General features: G+C 38.0%; 3 protein-coding genes across 3 annotated transcripts; all 3 read left to right on the top strand.

Moving 5' to 3' along the window:
* Positions 1-276: 276 nt before the first annotated feature.
* LOC135651440 (dirigent protein 1-like) lies at positions 277-843 on the top strand. The gene has a single exon (XM_065171512.1). The coding sequence runs from the start codon at positions 277-279 to the stop codon at positions 841-843; it is 567 nt and encodes a 188-aa protein (XP_065027584.1).
* A 7,993-nt stretch (positions 844-8,836) lies between these two features.
* Positions 8,837-9,403, top strand: LOC135651439 (pterocarpan synthase 1-like). The gene has a single exon (XM_065171511.1). It carries the CDS (start codon positions 8,837-8,839, stop codon positions 9,401-9,403), a length of 567 nt encoding a protein of 188 aa, XP_065027583.1.
* A 4,780-nt stretch (positions 9,404-14,183) lies between these two features.
* Positions 14,184-14,742, top strand: LOC135651438 (dirigent protein 1-like). Its single transcript, XM_065171509.1, has 2 exons — positions 14,184-14,441; positions 14,494-14,742. Exons 1-2 carry the CDS (start codon positions 14,184-14,186, stop codon positions 14,740-14,742), a joined length of 507 nt encoding a protein of 168 aa, XP_065027581.1.
* The last annotated feature ends 658 nt before the right edge of the window (positions 14,743-15,400 follow it).

Raw genomic sequence — 15,400 nt, 5'->3', positions numbered from 1 at the left:
GCAACTATCATTTATATTACTTCCATCTTCCATCTCCTGAGTGTACATCATGTTACTATATGCTATCATCTTATTTTATGTACACATGATATTGAGATTTGGTTGAAAGCTATAGAAGATAAGATTTCGTCCAGCTGTAATTGAGGAAATCTTATCTGCTATCCTGAAATCTTTCTGATATTTGTAAACGACGCATGGCACAGACATTTTCTATAAGTACATGTTCCTGATCCAGCGTTGTACCCACCTCACTTCGATCATTGTGTCATCCTAGCCATGGCTTCATCCCCACACAGCTCCTCTCATCTCTACTTCCTCCTCGTCTTCTTCCTCCTCCTGGCAGCTGCCACGGCCTTCCCGGTCACCTCCGAGTTTGAACTCGGCATCCAGAAGAGAATCCACTTCCGCGTCTACTTCCACGAGACCTTTATCGGTCCCGACAACACCACCGTCACCGTGGTGAACATGAGCCTCCCCTACACCTTCGGGAACATCGAGATATACGACACCGTGCTGAGGGTCGGCCCCGACGCAAGCTCCACCTTCCTCGGAAGGGTGCAGGGCGCGGGCTTCCACGTATCAATGCAGGAGGAGGTGATGCTGGTACCGCTGGTGCTGGTGTTCACGGCGGGGAAGTTCATCAACAGCACTCTCACGGTGATCGGGAGACTGGACGCGTCCGGGAACTCGGAGCGGGCCATCGTGGGAGGGACGGGGGTGTTCCAGTACGCATGGGGGAAGATGGTGACCGAGACGGTGATGTCCTCTGTCGCGAAGCTCGTCGTCTCCTACGACGTCTACGTCGTCTACTACAACGAACTCCATCTCAGTGCCATCGCATGATTAGGAGACGTCGCCGTCACCGAAGCTTTATACATGACACGAAGAATCTCCGCCTATGGCGTTTCTATAATATATAAATATATATATATATATATATATATATATATATGTATATCTCTGTGTGTGTGTTGTGTGTTTACGTGCCAATGTCGTATATAATTACTTGTCACTTTGTACTTTATCTTATTCTTAAAATAAATAAAAACTGTGTGTTTATGTGTCAATGTCGCATATAATTATTTATCACTTTGTACTTTATCTTTTTCTTAAAATAAATAAAAACTGTATTTATGTGTCAAAGTCGCATATAATTTAATATAATTAAAGCATTTGACATGAAAGCAAATATAAGAATGCAATGTTTCACTTTTTTGTATGACACAATTAATATGTAATTGCGACATCATACTTTGTCATGAATCTCTAATCTTTCGACACTAAATGCAGTTGAATTTTAGCAACTGCAGAGAAGGAATAACTTGAGATATTATTTGTATATTTTACAATATGGACACAAATTTATTTACTAAATGTTAAAGTCACTATTTAAATAAGATAATTCTAATTAAGTTTCATAAGAGATCTAACACATGCACATCCGAATCTCATCATCCGAATTTATTTTTTGGAATCTTTACGTTTGTCACAAACTGTAATCACCATAATACAAATGAGTTGCATCAAATTCCAAATAAATCACGTGCTTTGGCAAAATGACATGTATGTATTCCTCCCATCAACATTTGGTCATTCAATTTTTCTAGTTAATTTATTCATTGAAAAATCTTTCACATTTTATAATTGCTAACATAAAATTTGATTATCTTACATGAAGAATGATTTGAATCCAACCATGATTCTTCATCGAGTCTATCACAAATGGATTTGGTATCAAGAACACCAAATAGTTGACCTGAGATCTTATAAAATAATGTCAAGGACATGCATGATAAAGATCACCTAATGCTTGAGTTAATAAATAATTTCAAGAACTTAGTAAAATGTCAAATTTATTAAGAGTAAATAGTAATCCCTTAAAGGCGATATACTCAAGGAATTTTTATTGTATGTCGGTAAGACTCAAAAATGTAGTGAAATATTAGGGATAAGTACGCATATCATTCTGACTCATTTGAAGGGTATCTCAAATATAGAAGGTTAGTTATTATTAACCTAAATAAATATATATATTTTATTGATCTTTCTATCAATAATATAATTGTCTAATTTCTTTATTATTTTAAATATTAAGGTACCTCTCAAAATTATAATATCTATGGGGACCACTTATTATTGATGACATATTTTATTACTAAAATAAATGAAGATATGAGGTATTTTTTATTATGAGCATGGTAATAGAGTAGGGATCGATAGAGCACTCCTATATTATTATATTATATATAATATATATTAGTTAATAATAATATAAATATAAAATACATATTCGAGAATTGAATCTAATACCTATAACTCTAACTTTTTTGCATTAACTACTAAACGAATAATATATTTAATTTATTCATATATTTAAAAGTTTTATTAAAAAATAATAGAAAAAGTAAATAAAAATGACTAAAAGTTCAAAATCCTAATTGACATTTGTCTCTTTTTATCAATAGTTCTTTTTATGTTTTTATTAATAGGCACTTTATATATATTTTTATTAATGCAGGATTAATGTTACACAAATATAACTTAGAAAAACTAGGATTAATATAGAAAATTATTAATTTTTAGATTTATTTGGATGTATTTAGATTTATTTGATTGTGGTTTTATTTAACATATTTTTATATTTCGATATATTTCTATTTGAATATTGTTATGACATGAAAATTTTATTATATATTTGATATTATTAATTAATTTTATTAATAATTTTATAATTTCCACCGAGAACAGAGAGAACCATATAATTTCCACCGCGATGGGAATTCCCGCCCCCACGTTGTGGAATTTGGTGGGATGGGGAATAAAACGGAACGGGAAGCGCTATCCGCTCCGCCCCGCCCCACCCGTGGGGAATTACTATGGTTCGAACAATCAAGTCAAACTAGAGTTCGAACCAAGACTACATAGGCATGTTAGGGAAGGGGTCAACACTAAGAAAGCGAGGGGGGGGGGGTATATTAGTGCAGCGATAAAATTACGTCGGTTCAAAAAACCTTCGTACGATAAAAATTGATTTCGATGAAAACTATTTCGGATGATAAGTTTGAGCTTAAATCGGATGATAAATATATTCTCATATTTGGCTTCTCCAATGAACGTGCTTAATTTGAGTTCCATACTTAAAAGTTTGGTGCTTAAAGGTTTTTCTGTGCATGTTCCTGATCCAGCGTTGTACCCACCTCACTTCGATCCTTGTGTCATCCTAGCCATGGCTTCATCCCCACACAGCTCCTCTCATCTCTACTTCCTCCTCGTCTTCTTCCTCCTCCTGGCTGCTGCCACGGCCTTCCCGGTCACCTCCGAGCTCGAACTCGGTCGGCAGAGCACATTAAATTATTACATGACTGCAAGAATCACAGTCATGCAGTGATCAAAAAGTTGTTGTTCTTTCAGAATTAGGTTACACGATAAAGGTGGAACAAACATGTGTATCACACGGAACAAATGTGATGGAAGCCTCACCATCAACTACAGCGTCGAGAAAAGATAGTGTGCGGAGGAAACCAACGCCCGATCAACCTATGATACCATGGTGTGGAAGGTATTGTCGTAAGATAAGAAGATGTGGAGGAGAAGACTGCAGTCGATATCATTCATGACGTTGGCTTCATCTTCTTTGAGGTTGCGTGTTGAAGGCGGAGAGCGAAGTGGGCCGGCCGGCGATTTTGGAAAGCGACCGGCTTTCAAGAGGAAGGCTAAACGTGGTGTCACTTGACAACTTAGATCCGGCAAACTTGGCTTGATTATTCTTTTTATTATATGTAATCGGACTCCTTCAATCTTTCGTCATAGATTACTATTGGCTGAATATTTTCAATATGATGAAAGTTCACTTATCGAAGATTGATGTTTCAAAAACTTGCCTGAGATATTCTTCCATCTAAAAGACTTATGTATCAAAGATTAATGATTCAAAATCTTATTTAATTGTAATCTCTTAAATATTAATATGATGATGTGTACATACATGCTTACCTATGATAAATACGATATGTATGATGATGACATAGACATAAGCCAATGCCCTATAAAGACACTTTCCCTCCTTCAGCGTTGTGATCATCTCACTTTCACGTTCCTTGTTCATGTACCACCCTAGTCATGGCTTCGTCCCCACACGGCTCCTCTCCTTTCCACCACCTCCTCGTCTTCTTCCTCATCTTCGCTGCTGCCATGGCCTTCCCCGTCACCTCCGAGTTCGAACTCGGCATCCAGAAGAGAATCCGCTTCCGCGTCTACTTCCACGAGACCTATCTCAGCCCCGACAACACCACCGTCACCGTGGTGCGTTTATGTGAACTTGAGAACATGTCAATGTCCCATATAATATAATATAATTAAAGCATTGGACATGGAAGCGAATGTGAGAACGAACAAACGATGTTTCACCCTTTTGTATCACGCAATTAATACATAATTATGACAGCATACCTTGTCATGGATCTCTAATCTTTGGACACTAAATATAGTTGAATTTTAGCTACTACGAACAAGGAATAACTTGAGATATTGTTAGTTTAAGTATCGTTTATTTTATTAAAAATTATCAAATTTTTTATAAATTATTATTATAAATTACTTAAATCAATAAATCAAGCGGTAGTGTTGACTAAGGCATCTCATGTCCCTATAATCTCAATTTATTAGGTCTATCGCTCTTTGGCACATTCAATCATTTAGGAACATGATTTTTCATTAACACCTTCATTTTTAATTTTAATCTAATAAATATAAATTTAATTCACTGTAAAATAATAATCACATATCTTACTATATGTATAATATATTTTAAAATATATATTTCGAATAATACGATTGTAATGAGCTAAATATGAATTTATATATTTTATAAATCTAAAAATATATGAATTATGATAAAATTAATACAAGGGTTGGATTGACCTGATTTAGCTTATCAACTTGACTCAAGTCAAACTTTAAGTTAGACTCCTCTTATCAAATTAATTTTTATTATTTTAAATTATTAAAAATAACTTAAATTCATAAATTAGAAGAATTTAAATTCATAATCTTAAATTTAAAACTAATTAACTCATACAAATTCATACCTAATTCTTGAAATACAAATATATATAATTAAATAAATTAAAAAATTATTATGTTAATTCAAAAATAAAAGTTTTAATAATTAAATAAATCTTGAATGTCGCTTAAAAGATCATTATAAATCAAATAATCATTCTAACATCACAAATCAATTATCATTATTTACTAATCATAAAATTTTAAAATTAAAATATTATTATACATCATATGATCATAACAATTTTAATATCAAGGATTTCAAAATATAAATGAAAACTGATTAGAACTGAATCGAGGATCTTATCTCTCCTCGACTATCCATTCCTCGATATCATCTTTTCGAAAAATATATTTTTTAATACTCTCATTATGCTTACATAGGAGAAAGATAAGATCTTCTGAAAGGTAAATAAATATTTAACTATTTATTTAAATTTTTTTTACACATAAAGATAGAAATATAATATTTATTTATTATTATTCATACATGGAAAAGGAATGTCCTAACAATCAGATCACTTGTTAGGAAACAAATGTCTCGCATGCTGGTGCTTAGGAAACTAAGTTGCTATCGATTAAACGAATATACATCATTGATTGCAACTATCATCCCTCCATCTCTCAGTTACCCATCTCCATTGCTCGACATCATATATATATATATATATATATATATATATATATATATTCATGGAGAAGACTATATGGTGTGTACATCGTGTTACTAGATGGTATCTTCTTCCCTGCGCGGAGACCTTCACCTGTAAGAGTAATATTCGTTTGAGTATTTTATGTAGACATGATAATGAGATTTGGTTGGAAGCTGGCATTTGTTGACGACGCATGACACAGACATTACTCTATAAATACATGTTCCTGATCCAGCGTTGTACCCACCTCACTTCGATCCTTCGGTCATCCCAGCCATGGCTTCATCCCCACACAGCTCCTCTCATCTCTACTTCCTCCTTGTCTTCTTCCTCCTCCTGGCTGCTGCCACAGCCTTCCCGGTGACCTCCGAGTTCGAACTCGGCCGGCAGAGTAGAATCCACTTCCGCGTCTACTTCCACGAGACCTTTCTCGGCCCCGACAACACCACCGTGACCGTGGTGAACATGAGCCTCCCCAACACCTTCGGGGACGTCGACATTTTCGACGCCGTGCTGAGGACCGGCCCCTCTAAGCGTTCGACCGAAGTCGGGAGGGCGCAGGGCGTGAGCTTCCACGCGTCGCAGCGGGACGAGTCGTCGCTGATACCGCTGGTGCTGGTGTTCACGGCCGGGGACTTCCGCGACAGCACGCTCACGGTGATAGGGAGGCTGGACACCTCCGGGAAGTCGGACCGGGCCATCGTGGGAGGGACGGGGGTGTTCCAGTTCGCGTGGGGGAACGTGGTGAGCAAACTGGTGACGTCCGACAAAGCGGGACTCGTCGCCGCCTTCGACATCTATGTCGTCTATTATGACGACGTCCGTCTCACCGCCATCGCGTGATCCGCGAGACGATAATTAAAGCCACGGCGATCATATATGTTTATCTTGCTTCATGTCAGGAGATGAATTATTATATGATAAGGCTGAAATAAAAATAAATGTCGATCTCGTTTATTAAAATTATGAATGAAAACCTATTACACCATATTCCAAAAATATGGGAACTCGTTGGACTACACACATATCATCTATAATTCTCTCCTTCAATGATTTATTCATATATATATACATATGATAAGGGTAAAAATTGCGATGTAACACACCATGACGTCAGCCACGCTTGGACGACACACTGCCCGAGGAAATGAGCATTAACACCGACTTGACATACGCCAGCGTCACTCGCTCCCAGTCAACGACTCCACCGTCTGACCCCGCGCGCTCGGCCGAGGCAAAGGAGGACATCAACCGAGGCGTGCCCATACCCTACGGTAGCCCAGTTCTCCACGCAACCCTAGTGGCAATGTCAAACGCCACGAGAGGCACTGTCCTGCCCCTGGAAGCAGCCACATCAGGTAACATCAAACTCATCTATAAATACCTCAAAGTTCTAAACGAACGAAGGGGGGAGAGGGGGACGAACTCACTCAGACACAAAACACTCAGAGGCTCTTCTTCTGCCTCATCCACAATCCACTACACATCGCTGACTTCATCGTCGGAGGGGTCGGGCCGAGCTCTCGGCCCGACTTGTGTGCAGGTGCGAAGGATGGGATCGCCCCTTCCCGATGCTGCGGCGAAGCTTCCTCCCGACCCGAACCACCGTGCTCGGCCGTCGGGAGACCCCGAGGGACGCCGCCCGAGATCCCCCACATTCGGACTCCCGAACCGAGCCGCGTCAGCCCCAAGGCCACGGCTAAAACTGTTGCACACCGCAACAACATATATATATATATATATATATATATATATATATATATATATATATATATATATATATATATATATATATATATAAATCATGCACATGAAGGATGGCAAGAGGAACCATAAGTGAACGTGAGCATGTGCCCTGTGTCATCTAATTAAATGTTTAATGAGATGAATGCTCAATTAGTCATTAAGATAAGCCATTCGGCGTCATAAGTAAAACTAGCATAAAAAACACGATTGATAAAACTATACAGAAACTTAAATCAGCTCTTACACAAGGGACAAAAACAAAGTTATGAATCATGAGCTATAGAAACTCCTATTAAGTAAGAAAAATATTAAATGAGTAATTTGAATATTATTCTCTCATCCAGTTCATACTGATGGATGAGGACATCGACGAGTAACGAAGAGCAGCAATCGTAAACGACGTGCGTTCCTTCTCCAAAATTGAGGCATCAATCACATTGATGGTCTCATCCACATCGCTTTTTATCGCAAATTTGATATGCAAATATGCCTATGTAGTCACCAAATGTTCTTCCACCAAAGATGGAAAGAAAACGTGTATCACACGGAACAAATGTTATGGAAGCCTCACCATCAGCTACAGCATCGAGAGAAGCTAGTGTGAGGATTAACCAACCAAAAGCAGCCCCATGGATGATGGCTTTCCTCCTTGTTCACCTACCATGCTACGTATGATACCGTGAGGTGGAAGATATTGTCCTGAGATGAGAAGACGAGGATAGAGACGATTGCAGACGACATCGTTCATGTCGATGGCCTCATCTTCTTTGACCCGCATCACCCATATCCCAGCGAAACTAGACGTTGCGTGTTGTCGGCGGAGAGCGAAGTGGTCCGGCCGGCTATTTTGGAACGAGACCAGCGTTCTAGAGGAAGGCTAACGGTGGTGTTACTTGTCAAACCTACTGTCTGTACTCTGACTCCTTCAATCTTTAGTCATATATTACTTTTCTCTCATCTTTTTTTATCTCACATACATAAATATTTTCAATAAGAATTACTTAAATTTATCATGCTAAGTCTCATTAATTGTATATGATTCATTTTAATCTATAAACATGATGAAAATTCACTTATTGTTTGATGATTCAAAAATTTTGTTTGAGATATTCTTACATCTAAAAGACTCAACTTTGAATTGAGGATTTGAAATCCTTTCTAATGCTAATCTCTAAAATATTATTATGATGATGCTTACATACTTACCTTTTTAAGAGAGTCTAAAATATCGTCTAATATGATAGATATGATATATGCACGACGATGACATAGCCAATGCTCTATAAATACGCTCTCCCTCCTCCAGCCTTGTGCTCCTCTCACTTGTCAATCTTTGCCAAGTATAACACGTTCCTTGTCCATCCACCACCCTAGTCATGGCTTCGTCCCCACACAGCTCCTCTCCTATCCACCACCTCCTCGTCTTCTTCCTCCTCTTCGCTGCTGCCACGGCCTTCCCCGTCACCTCCGAGTTCGAACTCGGCATCCAGAAGAGAATCCACTTCCGCGTCTACTTCCACGAGACCTTTCTCGGCCCCGACAACACCACCGTCACCGTGGTGAACATGAGCCTCCCCTACACCTTCGGGGACATCGACATCTTCGACGCCGTGCTGAGGGTCGGTTCCGACGCTAGCTCGACGGTCGTCGGAAGGGCGCAGGGCGCGGGCTTCCACATGTCGCAGCAGGAGGAGGCGTCTCTGATACCGCTGGTGCTGGTGTTCACGGCGGGAGAGTTCGCCGACAGCACGCTCACGGCGATCGGGAGACTGGACGCGTCCGGGAAGGCGGAGCGGGCCATCGTGGGTGGGACGGGGGTTTTCCAGTACGCATGGGGGAAGCTGGCGAGCGAGCTGGTGACGTCCTCCGTCGAGGGCCTCGTCGCCGCCTTCGACGTCTACGTCATCTACTACACCGACGTCGGTTGCAGTGCCATCACATGATTAAACGACGTGGCCGTCACCGAAGCTTAATACAAGGCACAAAGAAGCTCGGCCTCTGGCGTCACTCCACGAAGACAGTCGTTGGAATAAGGACAAAACAAAAGTCTGAACTAAATGCTATTCTACGTGTCACTTTGTTCTTCATCTTTCTCTTAAAATAAATTAAAGCTTCTTATTATTGAGAAAGAAAAGCTTTTACAAACGTCGATATTTGGCATCACAGTACGGTGACATGTTTTATTTTTTAGGTATATATGACTGTAGTAAATCAATTCTTCTCCTATTTAGAATTCGTAGTGCATCGGACCACACTGTAAAGTGGTTAATAAGATCAACTAAAATAATATTGTACAGCCAAACTCAATATAATAAAATAAAGTTATATATATATATATATATATATATATATATAATTCATGAATGCTTTTATGCATCATATAAAATTCTTGAATGAAGAAAAAGATCTAATTACTTGGAAAGAATTAAACGAGGAGTATTATGTGGTATAAAACTCATATCCTGTAGAGTGACATTAAGGATAGGTTATCTGTCAATTTTTCATTATAATCTACTATAATTCTAAAAAATTATCAAACTTCGTTCTACATAAAGTCTTTTTTTTTTTTTTTTCTGGAAACACACAAAGAAAACTGAAACAAGTGGGTACAAAATGGTCGATGGATCATATTGTTAGTGTTGTATGTTTCTGTGAACATGAGACCGTGTCGATGTCGCATATAATATAATGTAATTAAAGCATTGGACATGGAAGCAAATATGAGAATGGACAAACGATGTTTCACCTTTTTTATCACGCAATTAATACATAATTACTGACATCATACTTTGTCATGGATCTCTAATCTTTGGATACTAAATATAGTTGAATTTTAGCTACTACGGACAAGGAATAACTTGAGATATCGATAGATTGAGTATAGCTTATTTTATAAAAAATATTTTTGTAATGAATTATTGTTATAAATTACTATAAATCAATAATTGAAGATGCAAGATTCTTAATTAAAGCATCTCATAACCTTTTGCCAGTAGTTTGGTAGGTCAATGGCTCTTTGGCACACTCAATCATTAAGGAACATAATTTTTATTAATATCTTTATTTTTAAATTTAATCTGGTAAGTATAAATTTAATTTACTATATAATAATAGTCATATATCTTATTATATGTATAATATATTTTAGAAAGTATGTTTAGAATAATATGATAATCATGAGTTAAGTATGAGCTAAATATGAATTTATATATTTTATAAATCTAAAAATATATAAATTACGATAAATCTGATACATAAGAGTTGGATTGACTCGATTTGACAACCTACCTTAAGTCAGACTTCAAATTAGACTCCTCTAATCAAATTAGATTTTAATATTTTAAATTATTAAAAAATAATTTAAATTCATAAATTAAAAAAATTAAATTCATAATCTTAAATTTAAAACTAATTAAGTCATCCAAATTCATAACTAGTTCTTGAAATACAAATATATATAACTAAATAAATTAAAACTATTATATTAATCTAAAAAAATAAAAGTTTTAATAATTAAATCAATCTTAAAAGTCACTTAAGCTTAAAAGACCATTATAAGTCAAATAATCATTCTAACATTATAAATCAATTATCATTATTTATTAATTATAAAATTTTAAAATTAAAATATTATTATGCATCATACGATCACAACAATTTTAATATCAAGGATTTCAAAATATGAATCAAAACTGATTAGAATAGAATAGAAAATCTTTTAATATTAAGGATTTTAAAATATGAATAAAATTTGATTAGAAAAGAATAGAGGATCTTACCTCACCTCAAAATCATCTTCTTGAAATATCTTTTCTTCAATACTTTTATTGTGCTCGGTGTGGAATGAGGAAGGGGGAGCTCCTTTATATAGTAGAAGATGAAATCTCCCTAAAAATTAAGTAAATATTTAATTATTATTTTAAATTTTATTTTATTTTATTTTCACATATAAAGATAAAAATATAATATTCATTCGTTATTATTCACACATGAAAAAGGATCGTATATTATTTACTTTCTAAAAATCACATCACTTATTAGGAAATAAGTGACTCGGACGATGGTGTTTAAGAAACAAGTTGTCATCGATTAAACTTATGGGTCTTATAATTTAGACCTTTTTAGGTCTCCTCTACATTGTTAGTTGTTATCAAGGAGGTAAGTAGCTATTTATTGTGATTCATGAATTCCTTTGCATATGAATGATTTAATAATGTTGCATGAGTAAGGCTTTCTGCATTGTGGCACGGCCCATGTTGATAATATGTGGGCACATAAAAACTTCTATAAGAGTCTCCTTACAGAACCATATAAGAAGACATTTTGGATGATGGCTACATGCAATTGGTGGCGCTGAGGAAGGGGCCTATTTTTAGATTGATTACATTGTAATCTTACGGTGCCTTTAAATTAGTAGGCTACAATATAGAGATTAATACGGGAATGTTGTGTACTTATCTGAACAAAATGATAATTGTATTTCTTCCTATTTAGAATTTTTAATTTTCATGATTGAGTTTCATTTTGTCCTCGTCCTTATCTAAATTTGACTCTTAAAATCTCGAGTGATTTAGTGAATGTTGTTGAATAATACTTGAATCATAACTGGTGCATTGCCCTCTTAAATTAAGTTATATGTTGGAAAACAAAACTTAATAGGTACAAATGCATTTTAGTTTTTAGATTGCTCATTTAGTTGATGTCACATGTCCACATCTATAAGACTATATATAAGTGTGTGTGTGTGTACGTAGAGTAACTGTGTCATTTATTAGATTCTACCCCAATATCATATGACAATAACAATATAAAGGGTGGATTTTTTTAATATATAGAGTCCTCAGATTTATCCCGTGATGCAACTCAAACTAGATGAGTTTATATGCTAGCGGTTGCAGGGAGCAGGTGACTCCCATGCTGATGCTTAGGTGTTGCTTCTTTAACCTATATGATGAAAGAGCTGGCAAGTGTTAGGATTATACCTATCAAATACTATAATATTAGGTTTCCTTTTTGTTGATCGTAGAGCAACTAGGTTGTAGGACCATCAAAGATTTTGATCGAACAGTAGATCGAACCAAGAATTTGACATCAAAAAACTACAAGACGGCGTCAAGCACTCCATCAAATTAAAACTCTAACCAAGATTGGGAAAATTAGAAAAGAAGGAATAGTAAGAGATCGGACCTTGATCACCATATCGTGCTCGTTGCTACCGAAGAGGACAGAGAGGAGAGCCACCTCTGTGGATTCTTCACATCGTCATTTCCCCCTTCCTTCTCATCTTGGTCGTTGGTTACTAATGCAATCTGCTGCACTAAGATTGGTAGATATAGCATGTGTCCATAATTCATTTGATCATCTTTTTTATTATTTATTTTTATCCAAAATTATATATTACTTACTGATGCAGTCTGTTGCTTTAAGATTCGTGAAAATGTGATGTTTTCAATAATCAATTTGATCCCTTTTTTTTACTATTTATTTTATCCAAAATAATACCTTTATTTTTCACAAATTATTTACGTCAATAAAAAAAAATTAATCTTGAGCTCTTTTAATGTTAATAAATTGTTAAGTAGGAGTGCAAGGATCTTTTCCTTTTGAAGGTATTTGATTAGATATTGACTCTTTAAATCTCTAATCAATTTGGGACTAAATATGTTTAAAATTTTTAATTGAGAGTCTTACACAGACTTGTTATACATTTTCAACATTAAGAAACGATAATTAGCCAATTTTGCAGAACCGACAGAAGTTTTAATGTGGACCGCATAAACAGTTGAAATAGGTGAAGCAAACACATCTTGAGAAAGAAATGCATTGTGTGATGGGCCCACTATGTGGTTTAGATTGCGCACGGATTGGGTCAATTATTCACATTGAAAGCGAACAAGGCATATGACGATCCTCTATAATAAATGCACGAGACGCACCGATCACACTCGGGAACCATCTTCCATCTCTGAGTTTAAGAATGCATTCACCGGGAAGGCCAAACATCCATCTTCTTCCTTCGCAGACATGATAATTGAGGTAGTTGGAAGTTGACATTTGTTGACGACGCTTGGCAACGCCTCTTCTATAAATACATGTCCTTTTCGAGTGTTGTGCCCACCTAACTTCGATCCTTTTGTCATGATGAGGATATTAATTATGATAAGACCGATTGACATCAGATGACACCTCACGCCTCGGACGACGTGACGACACCCGATCAAAACGGACCGGAATACAAGCCGAGGCGCATTAACACCTACTCAGGCTCGGTTCTTCACGTCACGCCAAACAAATGTCAGACGCAACCAGCCTGCCCCCTGCAAGCGGACACATCGGGAAACAATAAGCCTCCCTATAAAAACCCTCTCGTTCATCAAGAGAGGGGGGGAGGGGAGAACACACCATAGAGGGACACAAAAAATACTTTTTCTTCTGAAACCCCCTCCACATCCACTAACTTGATCGTCGGAGGGGTCGGGCCGAGCTTTCGACCCGACCTGTGTGCAGGTAAGGAGACGAAGCTATTTCCCCGGGGCGCAAGGAGAGGACGCCTTCCCCCCGAGACATCCCGACGAACCCAACGGTGGTCTGGTCCGCACAGTCGGTCACTCCGACAATCCCGAGAGACCTCGAGCAAAGATCCCTGTCGTTCGGACCCGAACTGAGCCGCGTCAGCCCCAAGGCCACTGCTCCCAAGTTGTTTCCCACAACATCATCAAAGCCATGGCTTCATCCCCACACAGCTCCTCTCATCTCTACTTACTCCTCGTCCTCTTCCCCCTCCTTGCGGCTGCCACGGCCTTACCCGTCACCTCCGAGTTCGAACTCGGCATCCAGAAGAGAATCCACTTCCGCGTCTACTTCCATGAGACCTTTCTCGGGCCCGACAACACCACCGTCACCGTGGTGAACATGAGCCTCCCCTACACCTTCGGGGACGTCGACATCTTCGACGCCGTGCTGAGGATCGGCCCCTCCCAAGTGGTCGACTGAAGTCGGAAGGGCGCAGGGCGTGAGCTTCCACGTGTCGCAGCGGGACGAGTCGTCGCTGGTGCTGGTGTTCACGGCGGGAAACTTCTGCGACAGCACGCTCACGGTGATCGGGAGGATGGACGCGTGCGGGAAGGCGGACCAGGCCATCGTGGGAGGGACGGGGGTGTTCCAGTTCGCGTCGGGGAACGTGGTGAGCAAGCAGGTGACGTCCGATGTCGCAGGACTCGTCGTCGCCTTCGTGGTCTACGTCATGTACCATAACGACGTCCGTCTCACTTCCATCGCGTGATCCGAGACACGGTAACGAAAGCTACAGCATTTAAAGAAGAGCTAACAATGTTTATCTTGCTTTACGTCTGCAGAATAAATAATAAAGCTAAAATAAAAAGAATTATTCGATCTCGTTTATTAATATTACGAATAAAAACCTATTGCAACAAACTCCAAAAATATCAGAACTCGTTGAACTATAGACATATCTTATACAATTCTCCAACCAGCTCTTAGATACATACAATTTTATATTAAAAATCTAAGTGTTTGAAATATTATTCCATCATAATCATGACAGTGTTTTTTCTTTTAGCAAGTTCACTTTGGACCATGAGCAACATGAAGCTGAAGAAAAACATAACCTTTCATCTATAAATCGAAGATCATACTCAAGCAGTGAAGAACTTTGTTCGCACGTAGAAAAGTCAACCCAATAATTGGCATCACGGAAGAACTTTGAGCATTTAACTCCCTCTTACTTCACCCAACACTAATTTAACTTTCGCAAGGGTCAAATCGAAAAATCTTCCTCTCGACCCTGACCTGTGTCCGGTGATAAATAAGCATGCCACTCACCAAGAGAGAAACTATATTGAGATAGACGAGACTCAAACTCAACCCAACCCGACGCTAGCTTCCTTCATCCGAGCATCTACGTGGACAAGCGCATTTCG

This window comes from Musa acuminata, chromosome BXJ3-10 (genome assembly GCF_036884655.1).
Source record: "Musa acuminata AAA Group cultivar baxijiao chromosome BXJ3-10, Cavendish_Baxijiao_AAA, whole genome shotgun sequence".
Classification (NCBI taxonomy): domain Eukaryota; kingdom Viridiplantae; phylum Streptophyta; class Magnoliopsida; order Zingiberales; family Musaceae; genus Musa; species Musa acuminata.
This window is presented reverse-complemented; position numbering and strand designations above follow the sequence as displayed.

Excerpts from the sequence above, each read along its gene's own strand:
- LOC135651438 (XM_065171509.1), top strand. The coding sequence starts at position 14,184 with ATGGCTTCATCCCCACACAGCTCCTCTCATCTCTACTTACTCCTCGTC. Across the intron at positions 14,442-14,493 it reads TGAGGATCGGCCCCTCCCAA|CGGGACGAGTCGTCGCTGGT; the intron begins GTGGTCGACTGA and ends CACGTGTCGCAG.
- LOC135651439 (XM_065171511.1), top strand. The coding sequence starts at position 8,837 with ATGGCTTCGTCCCCACACAGCTCCTCTCCTATCCACCACCTCCTCGTC.
- LOC135651440 (XM_065171512.1), top strand. The coding sequence starts at position 277 with ATGGCTTCATCCCCACACAGCTCCTCTCATCTCTACTTCCTCCTCGTC.